At 41.7% G+C, this 27,210-nt stretch overlaps 1 protein-coding gene across 1 annotated transcript in view; it reads left to right on the top strand.

The window, feature by feature from the left end:
• The window catches only part of lrp2a (low density lipoprotein receptor-related protein 2a), a 49,251-nt gene that overhangs the window by 7,431 nt on the left and 14,610 nt on the right, over positions 1–27,210 (top strand). Inside the window, exons 7-51 of the mRNA XM_008278726.1 lie at positions 101–217; positions 811–954; positions 1,069–1,188; positions 1,847–1,975; positions 2,452–2,621; positions 3,900–4,123; positions 4,597–4,803; positions 5,150–5,352; positions 5,530–5,670; positions 5,917–6,120; positions 6,747–6,939; positions 7,759–7,884; positions 8,093–8,223; positions 8,430–8,567; positions 8,674–8,955; positions 9,052–9,291; positions 9,762–9,881; positions 10,375–10,491; positions 10,640–11,020; positions 11,354–11,368; positions 11,643–11,891; positions 12,489–12,700; positions 12,840–13,024; positions 13,126–13,354; positions 13,516–13,693; positions 13,889–14,017; positions 14,833–14,999; positions 15,237–15,380; positions 15,496–15,605; positions 16,034–16,211; positions 16,345–16,558; positions 16,669–16,908; positions 17,114–17,302; positions 18,229–19,161; positions 20,001–20,166; positions 20,246–20,404; positions 20,513–20,802; positions 20,927–21,127; positions 21,598–21,840; positions 21,936–22,061; positions 23,033–23,152; positions 23,748–23,879; positions 24,530–24,731; positions 24,839–25,134; positions 25,932–26,598. Coding sequence (XP_008276948.1) covers positions 101–217; positions 811–954; positions 1,069–1,188; positions 1,847–1,975; positions 2,452–2,621; positions 3,900–4,123; positions 4,597–4,803; positions 5,150–5,352; positions 5,530–5,670; positions 5,917–6,120; positions 6,747–6,939; positions 7,759–7,884; positions 8,093–8,223; positions 8,430–8,567; positions 8,674–8,955; positions 9,052–9,291; positions 9,762–9,881; positions 10,375–10,491; positions 10,640–11,020; positions 11,354–11,368; positions 11,643–11,891; positions 12,489–12,700; positions 12,840–13,024; positions 13,126–13,354; positions 13,516–13,693; positions 13,889–14,017; positions 14,833–14,999; positions 15,237–15,380; positions 15,496–15,605; positions 16,034–16,211; positions 16,345–16,558; positions 16,669–16,908; positions 17,114–17,302; positions 18,229–19,161; positions 20,001–20,166; positions 20,246–20,404; positions 20,513–20,802; positions 20,927–21,127; positions 21,598–21,840; positions 21,936–22,061; positions 23,033–23,152; positions 23,748–23,879; positions 24,530–24,731; positions 24,839–25,134; positions 25,932–26,598 — 9,361 coding nt within the window. The remainder of the gene's footprint in view (positions 1–100; positions 218–810; positions 955–1,068; positions 1,189–1,846; positions 1,976–2,451; positions 2,622–3,899; positions 4,124–4,596; positions 4,804–5,149; positions 5,353–5,529; positions 5,671–5,916; positions 6,121–6,746; positions 6,940–7,758; positions 7,885–8,092; positions 8,224–8,429; positions 8,568–8,673; positions 8,956–9,051; positions 9,292–9,761; positions 9,882–10,374; positions 10,492–10,639; positions 11,021–11,353; positions 11,369–11,642; positions 11,892–12,488; positions 12,701–12,839; positions 13,025–13,125; positions 13,355–13,515; positions 13,694–13,888; positions 14,018–14,832; positions 15,000–15,236; positions 15,381–15,495; positions 15,606–16,033; positions 16,212–16,344; positions 16,559–16,668; positions 16,909–17,113; positions 17,303–18,228; positions 19,162–20,000; positions 20,167–20,245; positions 20,405–20,512; positions 20,803–20,926; positions 21,128–21,597; positions 21,841–21,935; positions 22,062–23,032; positions 23,153–23,747; positions 23,880–24,529; positions 24,732–24,838; positions 25,135–25,931; positions 26,599–27,210) is intronic.

Here is a 27,210-nt window from a genome sequence, read left to right as displayed (position 1 = left end):
ATGTCTATTTTCTTTTTTCTTTAATCTAACCCTATTGTCTAGTTACTATTGCCTTTACCAGGAAAAAAAAACAATATGTTATTATCCCTTTCATCTACAGCATATCCTACATGTAGAGGGAACTACTTTACCTGCCCCAGTGGCCGCTGTATCCACCAAGTCTGGCTTTGTGACGGAGAGGATGATTGTGAGGACAATGCAGATGAAAAAGGCTGTGGTATGTATACAGCAGTTGGAATTCAGTTGTTATATTTTTAGTTGCTTTTTTTATCAGTAGGACCAGAAGCCTTGGACATTTAACTGGTTTAGTAGCACTGAAATGGGTAAGAGCTGGGGCTGTTTAAACCTGATTCATCTTTAGTCTCCATGGTTGGCTTGGTCTAGAGTGATGCTATGCCTGTGCTCCTTTAAGTGTGTTATTCAAATGCCTCTTTGTGGCACAAGATTGCGCAGCCCCCCAAAGGGCTTTAGAAATCCTCCACATGGCTGTGAAGAGTGTGTGTTTTTAGAGGATGGGCTGCAGAAGCCCTCTGAGCCCCCATGTGACCCCCTCAAAGCTCCACTCTCCTGCATCAATTTAAAGTGACAGTCATTTCCCTGACAATGTCCTAGTGAGAGTTTTCTTAAGATGAGAGCCACATTTCTGTAGAGATAATGCTGTCTGTTTTTAATATACACCTCACACACTAAATATTGTTTTACTCCCATCACTCTAAGACATTTAAAAATCTGCTGGCCCGTTTTGTGGTTGTTGTTTTCTCTTGTCTTATTTGTAAGCCTAAAAATATAATACATTTGTTTTGTCTGTAGATAACGTTCCACGGGAGTGTTACCCAGGAGAATGGCCATGTCCATCTTCTGGCCTGTGTATCCCCATGGATAAGCTGTGTGATGGAACACCTCATTGTCCAGAGGGGGAGGATGAAACTAACACCACTGCTGGGCGCAATTGCAGTTAGTAACAACCTTAGTGTTGTGCTATCTCAAGTGCACATTTGGACATCTAATCTCATAGTAACTTTGCGACTGAAGAATGTTCGTCACCAGTCTGGTCTCTGTTTTGCTCAGGTATTTGGAGATGTGCCTCTCTGAGTTGTGAGCATCACTGCCATGCTTCCCCTGATGGAGGAACTTGTTCCTGTCCTTCTGGATACATTGTCAGCAGCAACAATAGTCGCTCATGTATAGGTATATACTCTTAATTAACTTTACTGCATAGGCAATGGTAATGATAAATTGGGACTTTTGTAACAAATGTTTTATACTTTTGCTCAGATGATAAATTTAGCAGAAGCTACTGTAACGGGCCATCTTTTCATCTTATTTTCCTACTAAGAAAAAAAAAATCCTTCTGTTGACAACTGAGGCACCTAATCACAGGATACTGGTAGTACAAAGAAACAGCTTTACCCAAATACGACCTCATCTTGGTGCATTTACACAAGCTGCATCCTGAGCATAATCGACAGATCAGGGTCACAGCAATGCTTCAGTGCTTCAATGCTTCAAAGGGCTTTATTGTCATGTCAGCCACATACAGCTGTACAGTACACAGTGAAATGAGACAGCGTTTCCCAGATTCGGAGCTAAAAGTGGTAGTGCAAAGAATGCAGTGCAAAAAGATAAGATAAAATTAAAATAAAATAAAACAAGACAAAAAAATAGAATAAAATAAAAATAGGATAAAATAATTAAAAAAAAAAAAAAGAAATATTGTAACAGTAGTGCAATATAAAATGCAATTTGAAGCTGCTGTTTGCGTGTCTGTCTGTTTGTGTACTCAAAGGAAACAGATTTTAAGTGTTTAATCCTGATCTGTTGTGATTTTAATTTCATCATGCTGAAGATTTTGATGACTGTTCCATGTGGGGCGTGTGCGACCAGCTGTGCGAGGACCGGATAGGCTCCCATCGCTGCAGCTGTCGAGAGGGCTATGTTCTGGAACAGCACAGATACTGTAGAGCTGACACCTCAAGTGAGTGTCGCACCTTCTCTTTCAAACCAGCTTGTCTTACATACAGTATGCTTAGGTTGTGAACGTGTGAATGATTCATCTAAATGAGGGCCATTAGCATAGACCCCTCTCCTTTTTGGCAACCTCTGTATGGAGTGACTGCGCTCTTTTCTGGTGCATTGTTGCGTACTAAATGTTGTTTTAGTTAGTCTCTTGCCTTTGTGGAACATAGAAAGAGTGTTGACTGAGAGGCTGACCTCTCTGCCTTTAGCTTTAGCGAGAAAAGTGTGTCATGATAGTGAGTTGAAAGGACTCTACCTTCATTAGTCTGAGTCAGGGATTTGAATTATGTGTTACTTTCTGTAAATTTCCACTGCTCTTTTAGTTTAGAATTCTGCTTACCTTCAACCAGGCTTCTGTTGTAACCTGAAATCTTTAAATATAATGATTCCTTTATTCTGTGTTTTGTAACTTTTTGTATTTTGTTTCCTTTGTAGCTGGGGTCCCCTCCTTGATATTCTCTAATGGCAGAGACCTACTTATAGGCGACATCCATGGCAACAGTCTGCGCACTTTGGTTAATTCACAGAACAGGGGGGTTGCAGTGGGAGTGGACTTTCACTATAACCTCAATATGATCTTCTGGACTGATACCATCCAAAACAAGGTACATCATTTGCATATTCAGTGTTTTATCTGTTCTTTTACTGTTAGTCATAGGGCATTGCGCCGCCAAAATGTCAGGATAACATTTTATGGGGAGTAGATCAGTTTCTAAATGCTTGAGTTAGACTGGAGCTGGCCAAGACCAAATTCTTTCAGCTATCCTTTAAAATATCAGCAATGTTGATACTATAATAATGGGATAGCGACTGGCCCCTTAGCGGCTGGGTCATAATGAAGGGGAAGCAGATATGTAACAGAATCCAAATGGCCTAATCTTGAAACCTGTCTGATAGGCTGGTATGATGTTCACATACCAGGGTGCAATTTTTGTAACTCTATCTTGTTCAAACTAATCATGCTGTATTTGTTTTCAGTGGCACTGTCCATTTATATGCATTCTTTTGCCAGCTAAAAAGTCTTTGTCCAGCTTATGTCTGGGCTTCTCACTGGTTTAAACTGCAGCCACTTGGCTGAAAGGCGAGGACATATCTCTGACTGGGCATCTGTGCATATTAGCCACCTCCATGGCAGCATGTCAGATTAAAAGTAGGGGGAGCACAAACAGGGCATGTGAATGCAACCGGAAAGGTTAAACTACCAGGCTATTTCCACATCTTCAGTTTCTCTTTAAACAGGTCAGTTGAAAATCCTGCTTTTTAGACGTCTGGATCTTGTTTCAAAAGAACCAGAGCTGCTAAGAGTAGTGCCCCCCGAACCAGCTGCAAAGTGCCAAGGCTTCCAGTCTGAGAAGCTGGTGCCATCATTGTATCAGTAGAGTGGCAGGTTCATAAAAGCGCCTTGCAGGCTTTACAGCAATGCAACAAGGCAGAAAAAATAAAGTAATTGAAATGTCTTTATCGGCCTTTCCCTACTTGCTATAATGTGTTTCTTTTTTGACATTTTTAAAAATCTGTCTATCTTCAAGCAATACACAATACTCTGCTCTTTATATTAGCCACAGATCTTTCCCCTTTTAGCAAAATCCTGGGTTCATGGTTAGTGTAAAAGTGACTCCAAAGTTCAACCAAAGCTAATTCTAAGAGTCAGCAGTCAGGGTCCATAAAATCAAATGGCTGTATTCCAAAGTTGCAGTCTTTCAAGTGTGGAATTCTCTTGGTTTCTTGGCAACCATTCAATGAACATATAGACATGTTAGTATTAAATTTAGATATGTTTGAAAAAAATGTGAAAATAACCTTTCACAGTTTCCCTTTATTTATGTAAAGAGTGGCCACCTAAGGGCTAATTTCCTGACAACAATGGCATCTTTTGTGTACAGGTGTTTTCTGTGGATATGAATGGTTCCAACATGCAGGTGGTTTTAAATGTATCAGTTGACTACCCTGAGAATTTGGCGGTGGACTGGGTGAACAATAAACTGTATGTAGTGGAGGCCAGCGTCAACAGGATTGACATGGTGGACTTTGATGGAAGTAACCGGGTCACACTCATCACCGAAAACCTCGGAAACCCTAGAGGACTGGCGGTGGACCCCACTGTCGGGTAAGCACATCTCCTAGTTTCCATCCATTCATCTGTGCACCCATTCCCAATCCCCACATTCAGTATCTGTCGTGCTCCATTGGCATGGAATAATGGGGGGGGTGTGTGAGATTAGCAGATTGCCCTGGGTGGATTAGTGTGGAGCAATGTAAGTGATGACCCTCATTGTAATCCAATAGTATAGTTCAAGGGGGGAGGAGAGCCAGGTGGCTACAGAGAAATTGCTTATCTTAAATTAATGTACAGCTCTTTGGTGGGATGCACAGCCACCCACTTGGAGACATAATGTCATGCTGTAGATGCTAGACTTAATTAAAAATTGGAAGCCGGTAATGATTTTTTTTTTCTTAGGGTTAGGTTTAGGGTATACATGCACTGTTATTTCTGTGTGCCCACCTGCATATAGCGATCCTCATGTAATGATCCCACCTCAATGAAAGCTGGCAGATTAATATTATACCCTCCTTTCACAGGTATATGTTCTTCTCAGATTGGGAGGCACTGAATGGACAACCAGGCCTGGAGCGAGCCTTCATGGATGGTACTAACCGATATGGGATCATTGGGACCAAACTGGGCTGGCCCGCTGGTATCACACTGGACATAGAGGCCAAGCGCATCTACTGGGTTGACAGTCGTTATGACTACATCGAAACTGCAACATATGATGGTCTGCATAGGTAAATATTTGTTTATATATGTATACACCGTTCGCACTTTGCATGTGCTCCATGTGCCTGTGTAGGTTTTCTCTGGGTGTTCTGGCTTCCTCCCATACTCCAAAGACATGCGTATGAGGCTGTCTGTCTCCTTTGTGAGGCATGCAATCAACTGGCAACATGTCCAGGGTGTACCACACCTCTTGCCGAATGTCACCTGGGGTTGGTTCCCCCTTGACCCTCTATAAATCAAAATATTGCTGATGGATGGAATGATAGACCAACTGCCAAGAATTCTGTAGGATGTACAAGTAGTAAGATGCATTTATATTCTACTAAATTAATGTCATCAACATTTTTCTCATAGAAAAACAGTGGTCCATGGAGGCACTGTGATCCCACACCCATTTGGCATCAGTCTGTTTGAGCACAATGTCTATTTCACGGACTGGACCAAGATGGCTGTGATGAAAGCCAACAAGTTCACTGACAGCAGTCCTCAAGTGGTTTACAGTACATCTCAGACTCCACATGGAGTAGCAGTGATACACCAGCTGAAACAGCCACAAGGTAAGCCCATCAATAAGACGGATGTTTTGTCTTTGAAGTGATCCTGATCCATCTCATACTTAGAACTACAGTATTACGTAAATTTACCCAGTTTTTCTGCCATTTAGTGTTTCTAAAGATCAGAGTTCATCTCATATATGATTTCCACTTACTGGGATTGCTTTCTTTTGTCTCCAGTACCAAACCCGTGCAGTGTAGACAGAGGTGGATGTGAGCAGATCTGTGTTCTGAGTCACAGGAGTGACAATGGAGGACTTGGTTACCGCTGCAAATGTCGCATGGGCTATGACCTACATGCTGATGGCAAGCGATGTTTGGGTAAGACAATGTTTCCTTGTTTAAGTGCTGTTATTTTTTATTGATCTTAGAATGTTTCCTGTTTTAACGTGTAAAATCTTACTTAACATGCTGAAGATGAAATTGTCCACCTGATGCACGTGTACAATAATAAACATTTCATCTTGTTCAACCCTTTGTTTGTGACAAAATGTATTTGCAAGAGTCAATGTCTTTTAAATAAGTTGCTGTTTTGTTTCATCTACCATTCTGATTTCTTACTTACAGCTGTGAGGCAGTTTCTGCTGTTCTCCAGCCAGCTAGCGGTGAGAGGGATCCCCTTTAACCTCTCTTCTCAGGAGGACATCATCCTGCCTGTCACCGGTTCACCCTCGTACTTTGTTGGAGTGGACTTCAGTGCTGAGGATGACGCTATCTTCTTCTCGGACACAATCAAAGATATTATTTATAAACAGAAAGTGGATGGGACAGGTGAGCATCTTGTCTGCTCGAGGTGAAGAGTTGTAACTATCCTACCTACTGTACATATTCATAGCAGGACAATAACATAGTAATACAAAGAAAGACACGGTGTGGAGTCTGACAGGCTATCAGCAGCTAATATGGTTCCTCTGTTTCCTCTTTGTTTGCATCCTTGGATAATTTCTTTCCTAGCAGAGAGCTCTACCATGTGATTCAGCCAGGCTTATACAGGGAGTTAAGGGAGTGCCTGATAGGGCTGCCTGGTACTATGGGGGAGGGAGTGGACAGGAGTATGGATAGTGCATAATAAATCATACAATCAACTTGCATGTCAGACTAAGGACCTGAAAATTAAAAGGAGTAATCAAGAGTGTTTTGCCAAGCATTTCTAAGATTTAGTTTCTAGACCATCACCTGAGCTGTGGAAGTAGTTACTATGTGATTATCCACAAGCAGTCACACCACACAAAAAAAGAAACACCACTGCTCTGATCAGTGATGTTGTTTTTGGAGGTGCTCTAGTTTTTTCTGTTCACTCCACAAGAGGAAAATGCAAGCTGACAGCCTATTTATTTAAATGTGTTCCTCTTTCATCTCTGTGTTAAATGGTGTTCTGACTGCTTTGATCTGCACAGGCAGGGAGGTGCTGGCAGCCAATAGAGTGGAGGGAGTGGAGGACCTGGCTTACGACTGGATTTCAAAAAACCTCTACTGGACTGACCCGCGATACAGAAGTATATCTGTCATGAGGTTAGCTGATAAGTCCAGGAGGGCCATCATACGTAACCTCAACAACCCGAGGGCCATCGTGGTGCATCCTTTAATTGGGTAAATATATACACCAGAGAATTATTGTGAGTCCATTAATCAATATCCATGAAGCAAATATTAGCATTTAGCTTAACCACCTAACAAGGAGCACATGTACAGTATGTAATGGAGGGTCAACTGAAAAAACCTTAAACTGCATTTCTGAGTTTTGCATGTTTTTCGTGGGGTTCAGACTTTACCTCCAAGTTTCTGGTGATGTGATCATACAGGACACTATTCCTACTCACAGCGCCATATGACTGCTCTGGCATATGTGAACACAAGAGCTTTAAACCAGTCTATAGCCCATACTTACTGAATATTTATTATGCTTTGATAATATATATATAATATATTTTTGTGAATTTAAATGACTTTAAAGCATATGCTATGTATTTATTATTTTAAATACTGTATGTTAATCTTTTGATAGTAAAACCATGGGACTTTTTCTTTTTAAGGATTGAGAAGTCTCTGCAAAACCAGCAATTCATGTCTGGTTACACACCTTAAGAGGTGCTCACCCATTCATAAACTGTCCACAAATTAAGCCCCCACCTGATAAAAGGAATTCTTATTTAGAACAAGCTGTTATTTCCAATAGCCTCAAAGTCATAAGGCCTCTGTTTCCAACAGCTGAGATTAGCTCAGTGTGAAGGGCAGTATTGTAGTGAACACTAAGAAGTTGGCTTAAACAGAAAAGCTCTATATTGTGGAAGTATCCTGAATAAAATCTAAATAAATACATCATACAGGGAAATATGTAATAGTATTGGAGTAGGAACATTTTTGATTGAAATAAGACATTGAGTGTTGTTGTTCATTTTGCTTCATCAGGTATATTTTTTGGACTGACTGGTACCGGCCAGCAAAGATTATGAGGGCCTGGGGTGACGGGTCACATGCCCTCTCTATTGTAAACACAACTCTTGGCTGGCCAAATGGCCTCGCTATTGACTGGAGGTGAGCCAAATGTCCTACATCCACGTGCCCAGCATAACAGTCCCATAATAAGCCATTACTCCTTCTTAATTTTGCTGAAGATAGACATTTTTCTTTAATGAATAAATGATTGCGATTATAACAATCTTTGTTTCATCCCTCCTCTGATGGTATTTCACTGACTGTGTGTATTTTACCCTCATGTTTCTCTGCTTTGATGTTCACACAGCTCAATGCGTCTCTATTGGGTGGATGCTTTCTTTGACAAAATTGAGCACAGCAATTTTGATGGACAGAACAGGCTTTCTTTGGACCGCATATCCCAGATCTCCCATCCATTTGGCCTCACCATCTTTGAAGGTACAGCCTGGCATCAGCAATAAGTTGCCTTTACTTCCAGTACAGGATCATATATTTGAGCTAAAAAAGGGGGAGTTCATTTCACTGGAACTGGTTGGTTGGACTTGCTTTAATGATGATCATGTCAAAAGTGCAGTTACTGCTAGCAGGAGGCGATGAAAGATACGGTAACTAAGGTTGTGCTCTGTTGCTTCTCTTACATGAAGGCTATGCATATTTCACTGACTGGCGCCTGGGTGGCATTGTACGTGTGCGCAAGACTGATGGAGGGGAGATGGTCATTATCAGAAGAGGAATCAGCCACATCATGCATGTCAAATCTTTCAACTCCAACTCTCAGATCGGTCAGTAGCTTTATTCACTGGTCCTCTCACTTCACTGTTCATGCATAGCTGCAGCTCACACTTGTCAGTCATATTCCTGGTAATTACCCTCGACTCCCCTTCTCAGGTTCCAACCTCTGCAACAGGCAGACAAATCCTAATGGAGACTGCAGCCACTTCTGCTTCCCAGCCCCAGACTCACAGAGGGTGTGCGGCTGCCCGTATGGCATGAAGCTGTCGCCCAACCAGCAGACGTGTGTGGAGGACCCTTCCAATGAGCCCCCCACACTGCAGTGTGGAGCCAACTCCTTCTCCTGTGGCAACGGCAAATGTGTCCCAAACAGCTACAGATGCGATGGTGTTGACGACTGCCATGACAACAGTGACGAAGTCAACTGTGGAATTAACAGTAATGTTTTTTTTGTAAACCCACTTGATTGTACCCTTTTTTTCCTCCTCAGTTCATGTTAATATGTAATCAAGATCATCGTCTTTCTTTTTTTAGACAACACTTGTTCCCCTTCTGCATTCACCTGTGCCAATCAGCGCTGCGTGCCTGCAGGATGGCGCTGTGATGGGCACAATGACTGTTTTGATAACAGCGATGAGAACAACTGCCCAACACATGTACCTGGAACATGCCCTGCCAATCAGTTTACCTGTGCCAACCACCGCTGCATCCCACATACCTGGCGCTGCGATACTGATAATGACTGTGGGGACAGTTCAGATGAAGCTGACTGTCGTAAGTATCCTTATAGCACCTAGACACCTTAAAATAATTGTGTAGAGATTGTTTTGTTAAGTCTAAACACAAAACAGGGAGAAAAAGGTAGCCTACATTCATCACAATGCCAGAAGTTTATTTCAGAAAGAAAATGCTTGTGAGTAGGTTACTAGAGATAGCTCACTTTTAAAAGTATTCTTCTGTGGATGCCTCTAAGTTTATTCATGACCACAACATATGCATGTTTAAACTCCCCACCAATGCCAAGTTTTCTAGGAAAGGGGTTATTCAACTATTTATGTCTTTTAACAAGACTAAATCTGCTGTGGTCACAGTGTGGTGCTCTGCAGTTGCCATTAATCTGTATTTTTGATAGTATGGCTGTTGTTCCTCTAAGAAATGAAAATGGTTTTAAACTAACTCTTATGCAGTATTGTATGCACTAACCAGGAAAGGCTTCTTCTTATTTTCGTATTCTGTGATGACAGATTTGGGAAGTACATGCCATCCGGGACAGTTTCAGTGTCCAGACCACCGCTGTATTGACCCTAACTATGTTTGTGACGGAGATAGGGACTGTGTGGATGGGGCGGACGAGCAAGGATGCAGTGAGTAGCTTTCTAGATTATAGTTTCACTAAACATACATATAATAATTGATCCCATGTGGTGCTTGTCTTACAGTGCATTAATTCTTGCTTTGTAGCACAAGTGTGTCTTTTCATAAAATCGATCTAATGTCATTTCACTTGTATTTATAAAAATAATTAAACTAGTTAATTGTAATTGATAACTTGCTGCAGCCCAGCTTCTCATTCTGAGATACTGTGAACAGGCTCTTTATTACCCATTTCTCAACAAATAATTCATCCATTTGTACAATCATTCATGCGTTCAGCAGTGCTCCATTTTTACCAGCAAAAAATCCTGAAAAAAGTTGTAGAGGTCAATTGAATTCTTTGTAAAAATTCAACAAGCATTTGCTAAGCCTCTTAGTTTATTGATCTCATTATCTATGTTGCACAACAACTTAGCTCAGTGAACGTACACAACTGCAGAAATATTGCATATCAGTATTAACATACTCAACTGGATTTTTCAGTCTACAACTGCACTGTGAATGAGTTCAAGTGCTCCAGTGGTCACCAGTGTATCAATTCCTACTACCGATGTGATGGAGTCTTTGATTGCAGCGATCGCTCAGACGAGCAAAACTGTCGTAAGTATATAAATACTTCCTGTGATCATGTGTGGTACTACTGAAGCATTACTTAACCTTTCATAATTATGTACAAGGTTGTTAATATATTAGAATTTTCAGTAATGATGCTAATATCTTGTTTGTGGTGTTTTTTAATGTATCTCAGCTACCAGGCCTCCAGGAATGTGCCACCATGAGAGTGAGTTTCAGTGCCAGTCAGATGGGAGCTGTGTCCCGTCGACGTGGGAATGCGATGGTCATCCAGACTGTGAGGATGGCAGCGATGAACACCATGCCTGCCCGCCTCGCACCTGCCCTTCCTCACTCTTCCGCTGTGATAATGGAAATTGTGTGTTACGCAGTTGGATTTGTGATGGGGACAATGACTGCAGGGATATGAGTGATGAAAGAGACTGTCCCACTCCACCTTTTCGATGTCCAAGTTGGCAGTGGCAGTGCCCTGGCCACAGTGTTTGCATCAACCTCACCACCGTGTGTGACAACACTCCCGACTGCCCCAACGGTGCTGACGAGTCTCCCCTCTGCAGTAAGTCTGAGTTTCTTCACCCTAGAACATATTCTTTGTCTGTCAGAACTTGATTGTTTTATTTCTGAGTCTGGCCTCCTCAATTTCAATTACGTTTTCACATCATATGACAAGCAGGATCAATCTCTCAACTGATTTTGTTTATTTTGACTGTATTTTCTAGTTATTGTATTCTATAAACAGAAGGAACTTCATTTCACAGAAATTGTGTGTTGAATGTCATCTGTTTGTCTTTGGATTCTTGTGTTAAAATCAAGCATGTGTGTGATTTGTCCTGTATTAACCTGAAAATTATCTGTGATTTCCCCTTCTTGCCTTTTTCACAACTTTCAGATGAGCCTTTACCAGGTAGGAACAAACTCTCAATCATTGGTAAAAATTCTGCAAGTAGTTTTGATTAAATGTTCAACAGATGGATTATCTCCAGTAATTGTTTTAATAGTCATAGATTTTCGACAATCAAGTGTCACAAATAAGCATTAAAAATAGCTCTGGCTCCGAATAGCAATTGTGAACGTAGTTAGTGCTTTGCTGTTCATTGTTATTGTGTGCAGCAGGTATAATTAATCGCATTATTTCCATTTTTCAGTAGTAAATTGTGCTTTTTCTGCTTTCACCTCAGATCAAGAGAGCTGCTCTGACAACAATGCTGGCTGCACCCATGGTTGTATCCAAGGGCCATTTGGAGCCCAGTGCACATGCCCTGTGGGCTATCAACTGAGCAATGACTCCAAAACCTGTGAGGATATGGATGAGTGTAATCCCCCTGGACTATGTAGTCAGCACTGCTTTAATGAGAGAGGGTCTTTCCGCTGCCACTGCCAAGAGGGTTACACTCTTGAAGCAGACCAGCGTACCTGCAAGGCCTCAGGTGAGTAAGGATATGACTTAAACTTTCAGTGCATGGAACACTTGGTAGTTTTAAATAACAACCCATAATTTCATAATGTAGTAAAATGATTTTAATATCAGTCCTACAGTGATTTAGGTTTCACCACTGATTTGCCTATACAGCTCCTTTCTCAGTTTTCTTCTCTGCGCTGTATGTTCATAAGGAGCCATGATAAGGGGGAGCTTGGCCCCCAGACTGCCAGACTGACACACTGTCTTTCTTCTCCCTTGTCTTTCTTTGCTGCTCTGATTTCGTAAGATAAGAGAAATAACATATATGTCACTCAGTGGCCATCACTGGTGTAATTAGGACATAATCACAAACAAAGGACTGTTTATGGGGAGCGTGCCTGACGTGAGCTCCTCTTCCACACAGATAACCCGCTGAAAGGCTTTGCAATACAATAGGGCCTTATTTAGACAAAAGTGCATTCCCAAAGGATTGCCATTTGAGTAGGGGTATATTTCACAGTCTTGTTGTATGGTTGTGGTCAACATGCGAAAGCTGATAAGTGCTCTCATTAGCATGAGAATTGACATGAAAAATGGGTATCAGAGTTTTGATGTCTGTTGACAGATTCTCGTCAGGCGTTCCTGCTTGTGGCCAGTCGAAATCAGATTGTGCAAGATGACATAACCACTCAGCCCAATGTGGTCCGGTCACTGGTTCGAGATGGACGCAACATTGTGGCCCTAGATTTTGACTCCGTCACAGATCGGGTGTACTGGTCCGATACAAGCCAGGACAGAATCTGGAGTTCTCACAAGAACGGCAGTGATAGAACTGTGGTGAGTTTGGTTTGTCCCTTTTATTACTGCAGACATTTTCTACATATAAACATATAATCTGTGTTTATTTTTAGATATCAATGTAGTGCTATTTTCTCCAGTATACACGTTAAACTAAAAGTGTTTTTTTTGTGGACAGATATTCGACAGCGGGGTGACTGTCACCGAAAGTCTTGCTGTGGATTGGGTGGGCAGGAACTTGTACTGGACTGACTATGTCCTGGAAACGGTTGAAGTGTCCAAACTGGACGGAACACATCGGACTGTATTAGTCAGTGAAAATGTCACCAACCCTCGAGGCCTGGTACTGGACCCAAGAGACAGGTCAGAAACAAGTTTGTTACAGCCTGTGTGCAATTTAATGTCAAACATTTAATTTTTTCATCATTAAAGTAGCTGGCGTTAACAGACCATTTGTTTTGTAGTGCTCACCTGATGTTCTGGACCGACTGGGGGAGGAACCCACGCATTGAGAGAGCCAGCATGGACGGGAAACTGAGGACTGTTATCATAAACAGCAAACTGTATTGGCCCAATGGTCTAACCATAGACTATCCAAACAATTTGCTGTACTTTGCTGATGCCTACTTGGATTTCATTGACTACTGTGATTATAATGGCAACAACAGGAAACAAGTTTTGGCGAGTGACTTGGTGAGTGCATTAGATCGCAGACTTTATGCTAATTACACATTTTCTAAATGATCTCTAGGGATAATGTTTGTGATAACAATCAAAAGATGAACAGAGATTCAATCTCCTTTTGCATAGCATGTGTAAGACACTTTTTTTCCTTTGCTACTCTCTATGAAAAGGTACTACAACATCCCCACGCAATTACCATTTTTGAGGATTTTGTCTATTGGACCGACAGATACATCAACCGTGTGATGCGAGCTCATAAGTGGCATGGGGAGAACCAGACAGTGATGCTGTTCAACCTCCCTCAGCCCATGGGTCTGGTGGCAGTACACCCAGCCAGGCAGCCAGCAGGTATGCCAAATATGATGAAATGAATCCAGTCTCTGCTGCATCAGTATTAGCTGATATTAACTATTGAGTTGGCAGGTGCATTGTTTTTGTCAGTACATGTTAGAATAATTGTAGAGAACCTGTGAAGCTTACTCTGCTGACTCGTTATGGGTGTGTCTGTGTTTGTGTGTACATGTGTGCTTTGACAATTTGCAGGTGAAAATCACTGCTTGAGGAGTCCCTGCACTCATATCTGCCTACTTTCTGTTGTGGGACCAAGGTACTACTCATGTGCCTGCCCCTCAGGCTGGACGCTGGCAGCAGACCAAATCACCTGCACCAGAGGTATGCTTCCTGCCAAAAGGAGGAAAACACTCATCACTCAGTTTGATGAAAAAGGAAGTCAGGTCAGATGCAGCTGATAAGTTGATATACTAATAAGGTATTCATCTTGGCTGTGGTTATGGGTGTAAAAGAGCAAAACTCCTGTTGTAGAAATGATGGTTCTTGCGTGCTTCCTGTGCAGCTATCTTATTGTTGGTAAGGGGAGAAATGTTTGAAAACACGAACCTTGTATTATAGATCCATCCAGGTACTTGTCAACAGTCTCCCATTTAGTTTCTCTTGTAAACTGCTGTTCCAGTCATAAATATTAAGAATCATATAAGCGTGTCTTTCAAGGTCTTAAGGAGACAAGGGACCTTTAATTCGAAGTCCAAGGAGTCTGCCTCAGGTCAACAGCTTAACTCATCTCAGATTTCAGCCCATTCAAACCAAGCAGAACACAGTCTCCCCCTGAGGCCAGCGATTATCCAAGAATGAAAATGCCCTACAACCATTCATTGATTCTAATCTCTGATGACAAAGCAAATCAGATTGTGGAACCAGCTTTCACCAGTCAATCCCCTTTATAGATAAAGGCCTTTTAGCATGGGATCCCTAATTTGCACCAGATATCATACATAACTGTTTTTGATTACCATGGGCTTCATCCACATTCAGGAAACGTGCATTTTTAGCTCTATTTTCGAAATCCGTCTTAGGTAATTCATTTTTTTCATATTAGTTTGTTTATTGTACTGTAGGTACGACAGTTTGTATGTAATTCTGTTCTTAGTGTTTGATCTTTAATGCTTTTCTATTATCTGTTTCACTTTTAGTTGAGGATCCTTTCCTGGTGGTTGTAAGAGACAGCATCATCTATGGCATTTCTTTGAACTCAGAAGACAAGAGTAATGATGCTATGGTTCCAGTTGCTGGCCTTCAAAACGGCTATGATGTTGACTTTGATGACAATGAGCAGACCATCTACTGGGTGGAGCACCCGGTAAGTGACTACACAGAAACAGTATTTATTTTCCTAGTTCTTTATCTATTTTTTCAACATGCTATGCTAAATTTGAAATTCAAATATGGTGCAGTGCTGATAGACACAAAGTACAAGAAACATACTCTATAGGTATGGTTCATGTCACAGTTTAGTTCAGAATTGAACTTGTCCTCTAAGGATAACTAATTATAACCTCATACAGTTGAGGTTAATATGTCTTCCTTTGTTCACCAGGGTGAGATCCACAGGGTGAAGTCAGATGGTACTAACAGGACAGAGTTTGCCCCTGCAGCCATTCTTGGCTCCCCTGTAGGCCTGGCCTTGGACTGGATAACAGAGAACCTGTACTACACCAATCCAGCTACACAGTCTATCGAGGTGAGACATGTAATACTGTGTCCTGTAAATACAAAAATCTGTGCAAATAAAGGCAGTGTCACAGGGCGGTTACACAAGTCAATAATTGCACCTGTTTGTGTTTGTGTTCGGCCAGGTTTTAAAATTGAGAGGGGAGATACAGTACCGGAAAACTCTAATCACAAATAATGGCTCTCCAACTGGCGCTGGCAGTCCTGTTGGCATTGCAGTGGACCCAGCACGTGGGTAAGCCCCATTTAACACAGCCCTGGCACAGCCACTCAACCCCACAGCTACTGAGCTCTAACAGCCTCCTCATCGCCATCTGCTCTGCCTCTAGAGAGATCCCAACCAGTGTTACTGAATATCACACTGCACTCTGAAACCCCAGCAACAATAAGTCCCCTGGTCTATGACCTGGTCATTTACTGACTTAGTGAAAATGGAAAACACTGTTTAATCACAGAAACTGTGTTGGTATTAATGTAAATGCCAGGCAAATCTTCTTAAATGTAAACTTTCTTCATTCAACACTGATAATTTTTTATCTCTATTTGAATAGTGTAATGTATAAGGCTATTAAAATAGTAATAAGCACATGTGTTGTATATCTGTGACTAAACTACAAAGGTCTGAATTACAAAAACTGACCAAGAATCTTACATATTCTTAAGGAAAATGTACTGGACAGACCAGGGAACAGAGAGTGGCATCCCTGCCAAGGTGGCATCTGCAGACATGGATGGCTTAAACCCAGTCAACCTGTTCACCAACAACCTCGATCACATCGAGTTCCTCACAGTGGACATCCAAGAAAACAAGCTCTACTGGGCTGTTACAAGTACTGGCATGGTGGGTATTTACTTTTAATGCTCTGGAAAGTTTTGGTAATTGTAATGTGCTCTGCACTTAAATTTCAATGTTGATGATTATTCAGAATACAAGTATTCCATCTGACTTCCTCTCTGGCTTTTAATTGCCACAGATTGAGTGTGGTGATACAGATGGAAGTAACCGCATCACCATAGTGACAGGCCTGTCTCACCCCTGGGGTGTGGCTGTCTATCAGAACTACCTCTACTTCACTGACCGCGACTTTGAGGTCATAGAGCGGGTGGACAAATCCACAGGTGCCAACAAGGTTGTAATGCGAGATAACGTGTCTGGACTCAGAGTTCTGAAAGTTCATTTTCGAGAGAGTGAGTAACACAAGTGTGCATAAATTAAAAGCACTCAGTTCCTTGTTGTCTGTTTTAGGCTTGTTGTTTTTTACTGGGCTCCTCACACTGTACTCTCTCTACAAATTCAGCGTCTGCAGGTACATCCAATGGCTGCAGCAACAATGTGGGAGTGTGTGAGCAGCTCTGTCTGCCTCGACCACAGGGTCTGTTCACCTGTGCATGTGCCACAGGTTTTAAACTTAATGCAGACAACAGGACCTGCGCTCCATACCAGTCCTATGTGGTCATCTCCACTCTATCTGCTATTAAAGGCTTCAGTTTGGAAGGCTCCGACCACTCTGAGGCCATGGTGCCTGTGGCTGGGAGAGGTCAGTGATTCTCATATATTATTTACAATACAGCTTGTAATACTTCTTTTTTTTTTTCTTAAGTAGATTTATTCTTATTAAAAGGCTGAATTTATTTGCAAAAGTGAACTGAATAACTGACAGAATAAAAAAAAGAGCTTATGATAGGACGATTGTGTTTGAAGTAACAGTAATGGACTGTAGTGACTGGGTTATCCTCTTTCAGGCCGTAATGCTTTACACATTGATGTGCACATGGCTTCTGGTTTCATCTACTGGTGTGACTTCAGCAGCACTGTGGCGACACAGAACGGGGTCAGACGGATCAAGCCAGATGGCTCAGGATTACGTAGCATAGTAACATCTGGAATAGGACGCAACGGGATACGAGGCGTTGCTGTCGACTGGGCTGCAGGTATGAGGTTGCATTCATACAACACAAGTGTACCCCAAATTCAGCTGCCATTTCATAATGGTTGTTTTACATAAATTCAGTCCTTGCTTGTAAAATCTCTTATTTCCACAAGAGCCATATCTTTTTAATCTATGTGCAGGTCTTCCTCAACAATTACACTCCTTTAACTTCTATCATATTAGGAAATTATCACATTTAATGTTACCTTTTACAGAATTGTTGGCTCTGAAACTGATGTAGATGGAGTTCACCGCAATTAAGGCATTTCACTGCTATGTTGTAGCATAGAATATATTGTAGACAGTTGAACTACATGTTGTTTTGCTCTCTAGCTTCACCAGCAGGAACAGTGCTTTATTTTTGTCAGTCATTAATTTTTCCCCATACTTTCTTGTTACAGTGTACTTAGTGTGTCGCAAATCTTGTACTACACCTACCATTTAAACACTTCTGTACTTATATTTATTTGGCAAATTTTACCTCAATGACAATTGCTCTTTCCAAAGCATTTCCTAAAAGTTTAATTCATTAGAGTTAAACATACTAATCCTAACTCAAAAAATAGCCTGACTAGTTTGAACTTGCTTTGTGGTGGAGTCAAATAGAAGAAATGTTGACACAGTACGTGACTAGTAGAGCAAAAAGATCTGTCCACATGGGTGATGATCAAGATGTTTTTGCAGGAAAAACCAAAATAATTTTGGGAAGGAACACAGCTTTCTTCTGACTCATTCATAATTGCATCACTGTATATGGAGGCCTAACTAAAAATCTATTTTGTACTTATTACGCAATCATGCTATTAAACAGTAAGCTAGATTTCTACTTCAAGCATGAACAGCTCCCTTACCAGTGTGTCTTATCATTTTGTGACTGAGGATTTCATGATCTGCAGATACACTGTATGATACCACTTCTGTTTTTAGGGAATTTGTATTTCACCAACGCCTTCCTGACTGAGACATATGTTGAGGTACTCCGCCTGAACACCACTTTCCGCAGGGTGCTGCTGAAGACCCAGGTGGACATGCCACGCCACATTGTCGTGGACCCCAGAAACCGATACTTGTTCTGGGCTGATTATGGTCAGAACCCCAAAATTGAGCGAGCACTCTTGGACGGAACCAACCGCACAGTTTTAGTGTCTTCAGGAATTATCACCCCTCGAGGCCTTGCTCTGGACTGGCAAACTGGCTATGTCTACTGGGTAGATGACTCTCTGGATATGATTGCCCGAGTAAACCCTCAAGGTGGGGAGACGGAGGTAGTCAGGTATGGCAGCCGCTACCCAACTCCTTATGGGATCACAGTGTTTGAGAGCAGCATCATTTGGGTGGACAGAAATCTGAAAAAGGTGTTCCAAGCAAGCAAAGAGCCAGGCAGCACAGAGCAGCCTGCTGTCATTAGAGACAACATCAATATGCTGAGGGATGTCACTATATTTGACCAGCGTTCCCAGCCCACCAGTGTCCAAGAGCTAAACTACAACCCCTGTTTGGAAGCCAATGGAGGCTGTGCCCACTTTTGTTTCGCACTTCCAGGTTCTGTCGCAGGCACCCAGGACAAAAAATGCAGCTGCGCTTTTGGGAATCTTGCAGCAGATACAGAGAGCTGTGTTGTGTCAAGGGATGATTACCTCATCTACACTACGGAGAGTACAGTGCGCAGTTTGCGACTTGACCCTGAGGACCATGCGCTGCCCTTCCCTGTCGTCAATGTGCCTCGTACATCAGTGGCACTGGATTTTGACCTCACAGACAGGAGGATCTACTTCACACAGAGCTCAGGTGCAGGAGCAAGCAAGATCAGCTACATCAGCCTGTCATCTCCCACCTCACCTCCTACAGTGGTGGCTTCAGGTATGTTTTGTATGGTACTGTTATTTTCATTTGTAAGTCCTATGAACAATAAGCAGGTTGTCACGTTTTCACTCACTGTGGGCTCACTTACTACAAAGGCCTGCTCCTATAGGAAAATAGCACAACCATGGCTAGAAGTAGAAAGGACTCAAAACTGTCTTTTGTGCAGTATAACAAAATTAAACAGCCACAAATCATTAAAAACAAAAAACTTGAATTTCCCTGATTATTTATGTTACAAAAATTTAATTAAAAAAAATAAATAAATAAATAAATCAACATTTTACAATATTTTTTCATGCGGCCACAGGTGTTATGACTACTTTTTTTTTTTTTGAAATCTTTTTCATCCTTTTTTTTAAACTTCCATATTTGTCTCTTTTCTGCTGTGTGTGAGCACCGCGTGTAGTTCAGTCCAGTTCTTCCATAAAGTCTCTGAAGTTTTGACATATGACTGTTGGTTGCAGCTCAATCACAAATGGCAAGGGAGTGGCAAGATCATGTTGTATGTTTTTAGTTTTTTTTAATAGAATCTGGCAGGGGCAAACAATTCATTCTCATTTTTTGTAAAATAAAATTATTTTGATGAAATATCACAATTTTAAGCTTTGATTTGGTTAATTTATCTGATGTGACAGCACGTCACAAATAAGTAGTCAGTTGGAAAGTTGAAAATTACATAATTATTTTTGTTTTTACAGTTTCCTACTAATAAATACTGCCATATACATATATTAAGATAATCTGGCTTTCAAAAGTGCAGGCTGGTTTGGTGTTCATGTTGATTATTTAATATTAGTGACAATGCTGATGTTGTTGTGGTGTCTGTGGTTTGACAGATCTCGGGGCTCCTGATGGCATTGCTTATGACTGGATAAACAGAAGAATTTACTACAGCGACTATGTCAACCAGAGTATCAGCTCTATGTCTGTGGACGGCTCTCAAAGAACTATTATTGCTCATGTGTCCAGGCCAAGGGCCATCATGTTGGATCCCTGCAGGGGGTAGGACTAATACAACACACTCTGTTAGTTCATGAGATTAAACTGGACATTTACGAGTGAATTCTTCCTTGTTCTACAGATACATGTACTGGACAGACTGGGGAACTCATGCAAAGATTGAGCGAGCAACCTTAGGTGGAAACTTCAGAACAGAGATTGTGAACAGCAGTCTAGTGTGGCCCAATGGCCTGACCCTGGACTATGAAGAAGAGAGGCTCTACTGGGCAGATGCCAGCTTGTAAGATCTGAAACAATTCCACTGTTGTAAATTCATGTTATGGTGTATATTTTATTATCTTGACACTCTGAAGCTATTCCTATTGTCTTCAATTTGCTCTTCCATCAGACAAAAGATTGAGCGATCCTCTCTCACGGGCTCCAACCGTGAGGTCATTATCAGCACAGCCATCTACCCGTTTGCTATGACCATGTTTGGCCAGTTCATCTACTGGACTGACTGGAACACGCGCAGCATCTATCGGGCAAACAAGCATGATGGTTCTGACCAGAGGGTGATAATTCAGAACCTTCCATCTCGACCAATGGACATCCACGTTTTGGCCACCAGGAAGCAGCAACAGTGTGACAGTCCCTGCCAGCAGTTTAATGGAGGCTGCAGCCACATCTGTACACCAGGTACAAGCTGTCACTTTTTTGTTTGATTGTTTTAGCATAGTAATATTTTCCAAGAGTTGATTGAAGATTATATTGAAAATGCAAAAGAACTGCACAAAAATGTTACATCATTTTGTCTTGTTAGGACCTAATGGAGCTGAGTGTCAGTGTCCATCAGAGGGCCGCTGGTATCTGGCCGACAACAAGCACTGTATCCCTGATAACGGGACTCGCTGCCAGCCAGGGCAGTTCGCCTGCATGAACGGTCGCTGTATTCGAGCCCAGTGGAAATGTGATAATGACAACGACTGTGGAGACGGCAGCGATGAACTGGAGAGAGTCTGTGGTAGGGTGTTCTAAAAAAAAAAGAGCTTTCACTAATTTTTTACCCTTTTTGCATTTCTTCCACTATTGGATTATCAAAAATCTCATGGCCATAGCCCTTTGTCCTTTTGCATGAATGAATCAGAATCCTTCTTTCTTGTCTTTCTCTGCAGTTCTCTGTCCTTTGCTTTCACTAATACTAACCAGTTTCTGTTTTTTGTTTTGCCTTAACACATTTCTTCCTTAGGACATAAACCAATCTTCAGCTATGCCGGTGTGTATTCCTGCACTTGTGATCAAATTTCCAGTGACATGCTCCTCCCTAATTATTAACACAAACTCTAACACTTGAATCAATGTGCTTGTTTTTGCATGCAGTCCCACAGTTGCTGTCATCCTTTATTGCGTTGTCAGGTAAAATGAGTACTTATTTCTCTTGACCTCTCTCTCTGTTGGCCTGAACTCTGACCTGTTCTTGCTTCTGACTGGCAGCCTTCCACACCTGTGAGCCCACAGTGTTTACTTGTGGTAATGGGAGATGTGTGCCCTACCATTACCGCTGTGACCATTATGATGACTGTGGAGACAACAGTGACGAAGTGGGCTGCCTGTTCAGACCTTGTGACCCCAACACAGAGTTCACCTGTAACAATGGGCGCTGCATTGCAAAGGACTATGTTTGCAATGGCATCAACAACTGCTATGATAACGGCACCTCTGATGAGCAAAACTGCCGTGAGTATTGCCACAGAAATTAAAGAGAGGGAAATACTCATTAAAGTTTGTATTGCATAAGTAATTAATTATGTTTTAATGTATGATTATCTCAGCGGAGAGAACCTGCCAGCCAGAACACACAAAATGTCAGTCTACCAACATTTGCATCCCCCGTTCTTACCTGTGTGATGGAGACAACGACTGTGGGGATATGAGCGACGAGAGTCCTACACACTGTGGTGAGTTTGAAAATATAAAAAAATTATTAGATTCTTTCAGTTTCAGTTGCTAACTAATACTTGCTTCGCTGTACTAATTGCACAACATTTGCCATGGAATTGAAGTCTGAATAAGCATTTTATAGTGTATATTTGATCCTTACAGGACAAGCACGTGTGATAACATGAAGTACAGCGACATTTAATTTAGATCTGCAGATTGATAAGATCTTGGTGCATGAAAGCTGGCTAAGTGACATGGCTTACTGAGACATTTAAATGAGATAGCGCTATTTTAAATACCTATAATAAATATTATTAGTTGCACTGGCTGCATGTCTACGTCTGATAACAGTCAATTAGCCCATACTAAGTATGTACTAACACTCAGTAGTTTACTTTACAGTGAGCAGTTATATGGAGATTTAAGACACTTATGAATCATCATCACTTACAGGTGGTGCATTGTGGGTCCCAAAGCAATATTTTGTACTAACTGTATACCACATGTTTAATACTTGTCTTTATAATTTAGCTTTTTTAAAATTTTATTTTTTAAACTTTTTATGTTTTATTATGTATGGATGTATACCGTACTGTACACAATACAGTATTACAATAATTAGTTTTTTTAAACAGTGTAAATCTGCAGTATACACAAATAATGCAAGTTGACATATTTTAGTGTTTGAGGGTTTTTTCCCCACATCTTTTCAGTGTGATTATTCTAGTTCCAGGTTCTACAGAAGGGCATACTGTAGATCAGTTTGCAAAGAAAGATTTTTTACTAAATTAAAAGGATAAAATAGAGAAATATTCAAGAACACTTGCACCAACTGCAGTTGCAATAAATAAAAGCTATAAAAAAGCATGACATTTTTTTTGTCGTAATTGAATTAAATAATATGTTAAGTCATTCAACCTGTCTGCTCAGTGTGGGTTAGACAGAATTCCTCCAAGTGATTTCAAGCCTTTCTACATCTTCCACATAGCTGCATCCACATGTTCCCAGAGTGAGTTCCGTTGCTCCACCGGCCGCTGCATCCCCGCCCACTGGTACTGTGATGGAGGGGCTGACTGCGCTGACGGCTCTGATGAACCCCTCTCCTGCAGTGAGTGTTGCACAACTCTCTCACCCCCAGAATGGAGCTTTTTGGCTTTGTGCGTCTGCCCCCACCCCATTATCAGCTGCTCGGTCATTGTGCGTCGGTGTCTGTCCGCCAATCTCCATCTGTGTGCTGTGTGAGAGAGTCCTGTGAGTGATGTAGCGGAGAGTGCGAGTCAGTGGTGTATTTCTTTGTTGACGATGTGGTCAGTCAGGCCTCCTATTGTGTGCTGCATTCCTCTGTGGTGACGCCCCTCAATGTCCTCTGACAAACAGCACCTCCCCCTCCCTTTGTCCACCAGGGGTTACAGAGCCTCACTTTGGCTTTTGTTTAGATAGCTCACCATGCATGGGAATGTGGTGTTGCCATGACTATTTTGAAAGCTTTGCCAGTGTTGTATTGTGCCTTCCTTATTAGTTGAAAAGCAGTGGGGGGAAGTACCTGAGATAATTGGCAATTACAAAAAGAAAAAATAATTGTTATGGAATGGGTTCCGAATTTACATTGGATCTAAATGAGCTGACATGCAATATTAAATCACAGCGCAGTATTTGTGTTGTTGTATTACCTACAGTCTCATGTGCTTGTTTTGTGTCTGCAGCCACACTGATCAGAACCTGCAACACAGATCAGTTCCGTTGCGATGATGGCAGGTGCATTGCCTCATCCTGGATCTGTGATGGCGACAATGACTGTGGTGACATGAGTGATGAAGACCAGAGGCACAATTGTGGTATGCATCTTCATCCTTTATCTCATTATCTCTTTTCCATCACTTATTTCTGTTTACGCTTTTCTTTATATATATAAATATTTTTTCAACTTCTCACTTCCTTATCCACCCCCACCTCCTCTTAAAGACCATCCTCTTGTTCACCACAACTTTTCGACTTTGCCCCCTCCTGCTCCCCTCATGCTGTTGTTATTCACGATGCTGACTGATTTAGGCACACACCACTGGGGGAGTGTGGTAGGGGAGACACTGGCAGTCAGTGCCCAGCATCTTAGTCTCCTGTAGAAGGTCTCCAGTCCAAGGAGCTGACATTCCTGATTTCTCCTGCCTCAGTCGTTACTTTGTGCATGTCTCCTTTCACTGGCTTCCTGGCTCAGGGTGGATCAGGATTCTTATATTTCACCAAAGTGTGCTCCAAAAATAAGATGCCTGGAGCTAAAGACTTCAGCACTGACTGAGCCTCAGTAGGAGACTCACTTCAAACAATGCGAATCAATCACATTAGACGGATAAAGAATTTGTAATCACAGCTGCATGTTTTGAAATACAGTTTGGAATGTTTGGATTCCCAAAATATTATAGGTTGGGTCATCACCATCATTATTTAATGTCTTGTAAATCCCCTTGCCTGATTTTGTTTCCTCTCCCAGCCAATCGCACATGTTCAGGTGCAGAGTTTACTTGTGCGAACAACCAACCACCTCAGCGGAAATGTATTCCACGTGACTGGGTGTGTGACGGAGATGCAGACTGTGCAGATGCATTAGATGAGCGCCAAAACTGCACACACAGATCCTGCGGCATCAATGAGTTCACCTGTAGTAATGGCCTCTGCATACGCAGCTCCTACAGGTCAGAGAAAAAGTTTATAATAAAATATCATGAATGACATCTGTAATGAGGCTGTCTGGAAATTTGCTAATTTTGTTAAGTTAATTTTCTGTTGTTGTTCATATCAGGTGTGACCGTCGTAATGACTGTGGAGACAGTAGTGATGAGCAGGCCTGTACATACCAGCCTTGCCAACAACACCAGTTCACCTGCCAGAATGGCCGCTGTGTGTCCCATGACTTCGTCTGCGATGGTGACAATGACTGTGGAGATGATTCTGATGAGCTGGAGCACATGTGCCGCACACCAGCACCTACCTGCCCTCCTGGAGAGTTCAGATGTGACAATGGACACTGTATCTCCCAGAGCCAGGTGTGCGACAGGAGCGACGACTGCTCTGATAACAGCGATGAGAAAGGATGTGGTGAGTGTAATGAAATTTTGACTATACTACAAGAAATCAATGATCAGAGAGTTTGTCTGCAGTTGGAATTGTTGAGATGGTGCACGTTGTCTAGGAATAATTTCTGCAGTGTGTTGGAAGTGACATCCACAGATAGTTGTTCAGAAATTCTACTGATACTAACCAAATTAACAGCTATCAGTGATTATTGATAAATATCATTTCTGCAACAAATGACCAGGGACGACATACAAGGTGTGATCATCGCTGTCAAAGCAGCCTTCTTATGCAGTAATGCAGCGTTCTTAGCACTTCTGTGAAGCTTATAACACTTCGTGGATGTGCGGTTATTTAAACATGTCAAGCACCAAACTGTGGTCTCTTCCACGGTGAAAACTCATTTTTTGGCTTGTTGATAGTCGCCGACACCACCTCTCATTACCAGTTATGATCTTCCACTTGAAGGTTGTCTCATCCTGGTTGCTAACTGACACAAAATATGATATTTTTCTGTGCTCTAGTTTGCTGTCCATAGAGAAACCACAACATCCTGACTCATGACAGTTACTGTTCACACATGTTGCACGAGTGCGAACACAAACAGTCCCAGAATGTTTTGATCATGCCATTTGGCATTCCCACCATACAGAATTGAGAATTAGAATCAAAATTAAATATTATGACGGTGATTCTAAATAAATACAAGGACACAAATATTGCAGCTAATCATCTTCATTGTCTTCCTTTATGAATACATTGTTTTAAAAGGATGAAAGTGTTGTCTTTGCTTATTGGCTCTTATTCTTCTCTGCCTGTAGGTATCAATGAGTGCACAGACCCATCCATTCACCACTGTGATCACAACTGCACCGACACACCCACCAGCTTCATCTGCACCTGTCGTCCAGGCTACCGCCTTATGTCTGATGGAAAAACATGTGATGATGTCAATGAGTGTGCAGAGTCACCCAGCGTGTGCAGTCAGGTCTGTGAAAACACTGTTGGGTCCTACGTGTGCAAATGTGCTCCAGGATTTCTCCGAGAGCCGGATGGCCACAGCTGCCGTCAGAACAGCAACATCTCACCCTACCTCATCTTCAGCAACCGCTATTATCTGAGGAACCTGTCGACAGATGGGCAGGCATACTCTCTCATTCTGCAGGGCCTCACCAGTGTGGTTGCCATGGACTTTGACCGTGTCGACAAACGCCTTTATTGGATTGATGTCAGCCGCAGAGTGATAGAAAGGATGTTCTTTAACGGCAGTAACAGAGAGGTGGTGGTCAATGGAGTTCTGCATGGGGAGGGCCTTGCAGTTGACTGGATAGCGAGGAAACTCTACTGGGTGGACAGCTTCTTGGATAGTCTCAAGGTTTCTGAACTGGATGGCCGCTTTGTCAAGAAACTCGCTGAACACTGCGTCGATTCAAATAACACCTACTGCTTTGAAAACCCCAGAGGCATTGTGTTGCACCCAAAATATGGGTAAGGAAATAAGTCATATAATAGAGCCCAATCAATGTGTATTATCTGGCTTTGCTGCTATTTTCACCTGTATTTGCTTATCCAACAAATTGATAACAGCGTATATCTGTAGATTTTTTAAAAGACATTTTAATGCAAAAGTCTGCCAAAATCATTTTACAAGCAGAATTATCAAATATATTTCCCTTGCTGTCTTAAATCAGTTTAAATACACTTAAATTTTATTAATAAAAGCTATGAGTCTCTAATTTCATAATAATTTCCTTAAAGGTTTCATGAAGGAGCTGTGTAATTTGGTACTAATTACTGTAGAAAACAAGTGAAATTCTGGCGTTGTTGTTAGTTCAGGATTACTTTTTCTTTGAATGAAGTGCTCCTTTTAAACCCATGTATAATATATTACATTTTTTATTCCAAACTTTCTGCATATATGTTAAATCCTATCCTTGAATGTGGACGAATTTCACATTTTTATACGGTAAAATGTGAAATTTGACCTGTTGTGCACTGACAAAAAAGACTAGGTCATACTAGCAATCAGTTAGAATTTATTAAAGGAAGATGTACAAATAAAGTACTCTGCCTGTAGTATTTAATCTTTAATTTGCACTG

Source organism: Stegastes partitus, unplaced genomic scaffold, assembly GCF_000690725.1.
Source record: "Stegastes partitus isolate 25-593 unplaced genomic scaffold, Stegastes_partitus-1.0.2 Scaffold130, whole genome shotgun sequence".
Taxonomy (NCBI): domain Eukaryota; kingdom Metazoa; phylum Chordata; class Actinopteri; family Pomacentridae; genus Stegastes; species Stegastes partitus.
This window is presented reverse-complemented; position numbering and strand designations above follow the sequence as displayed.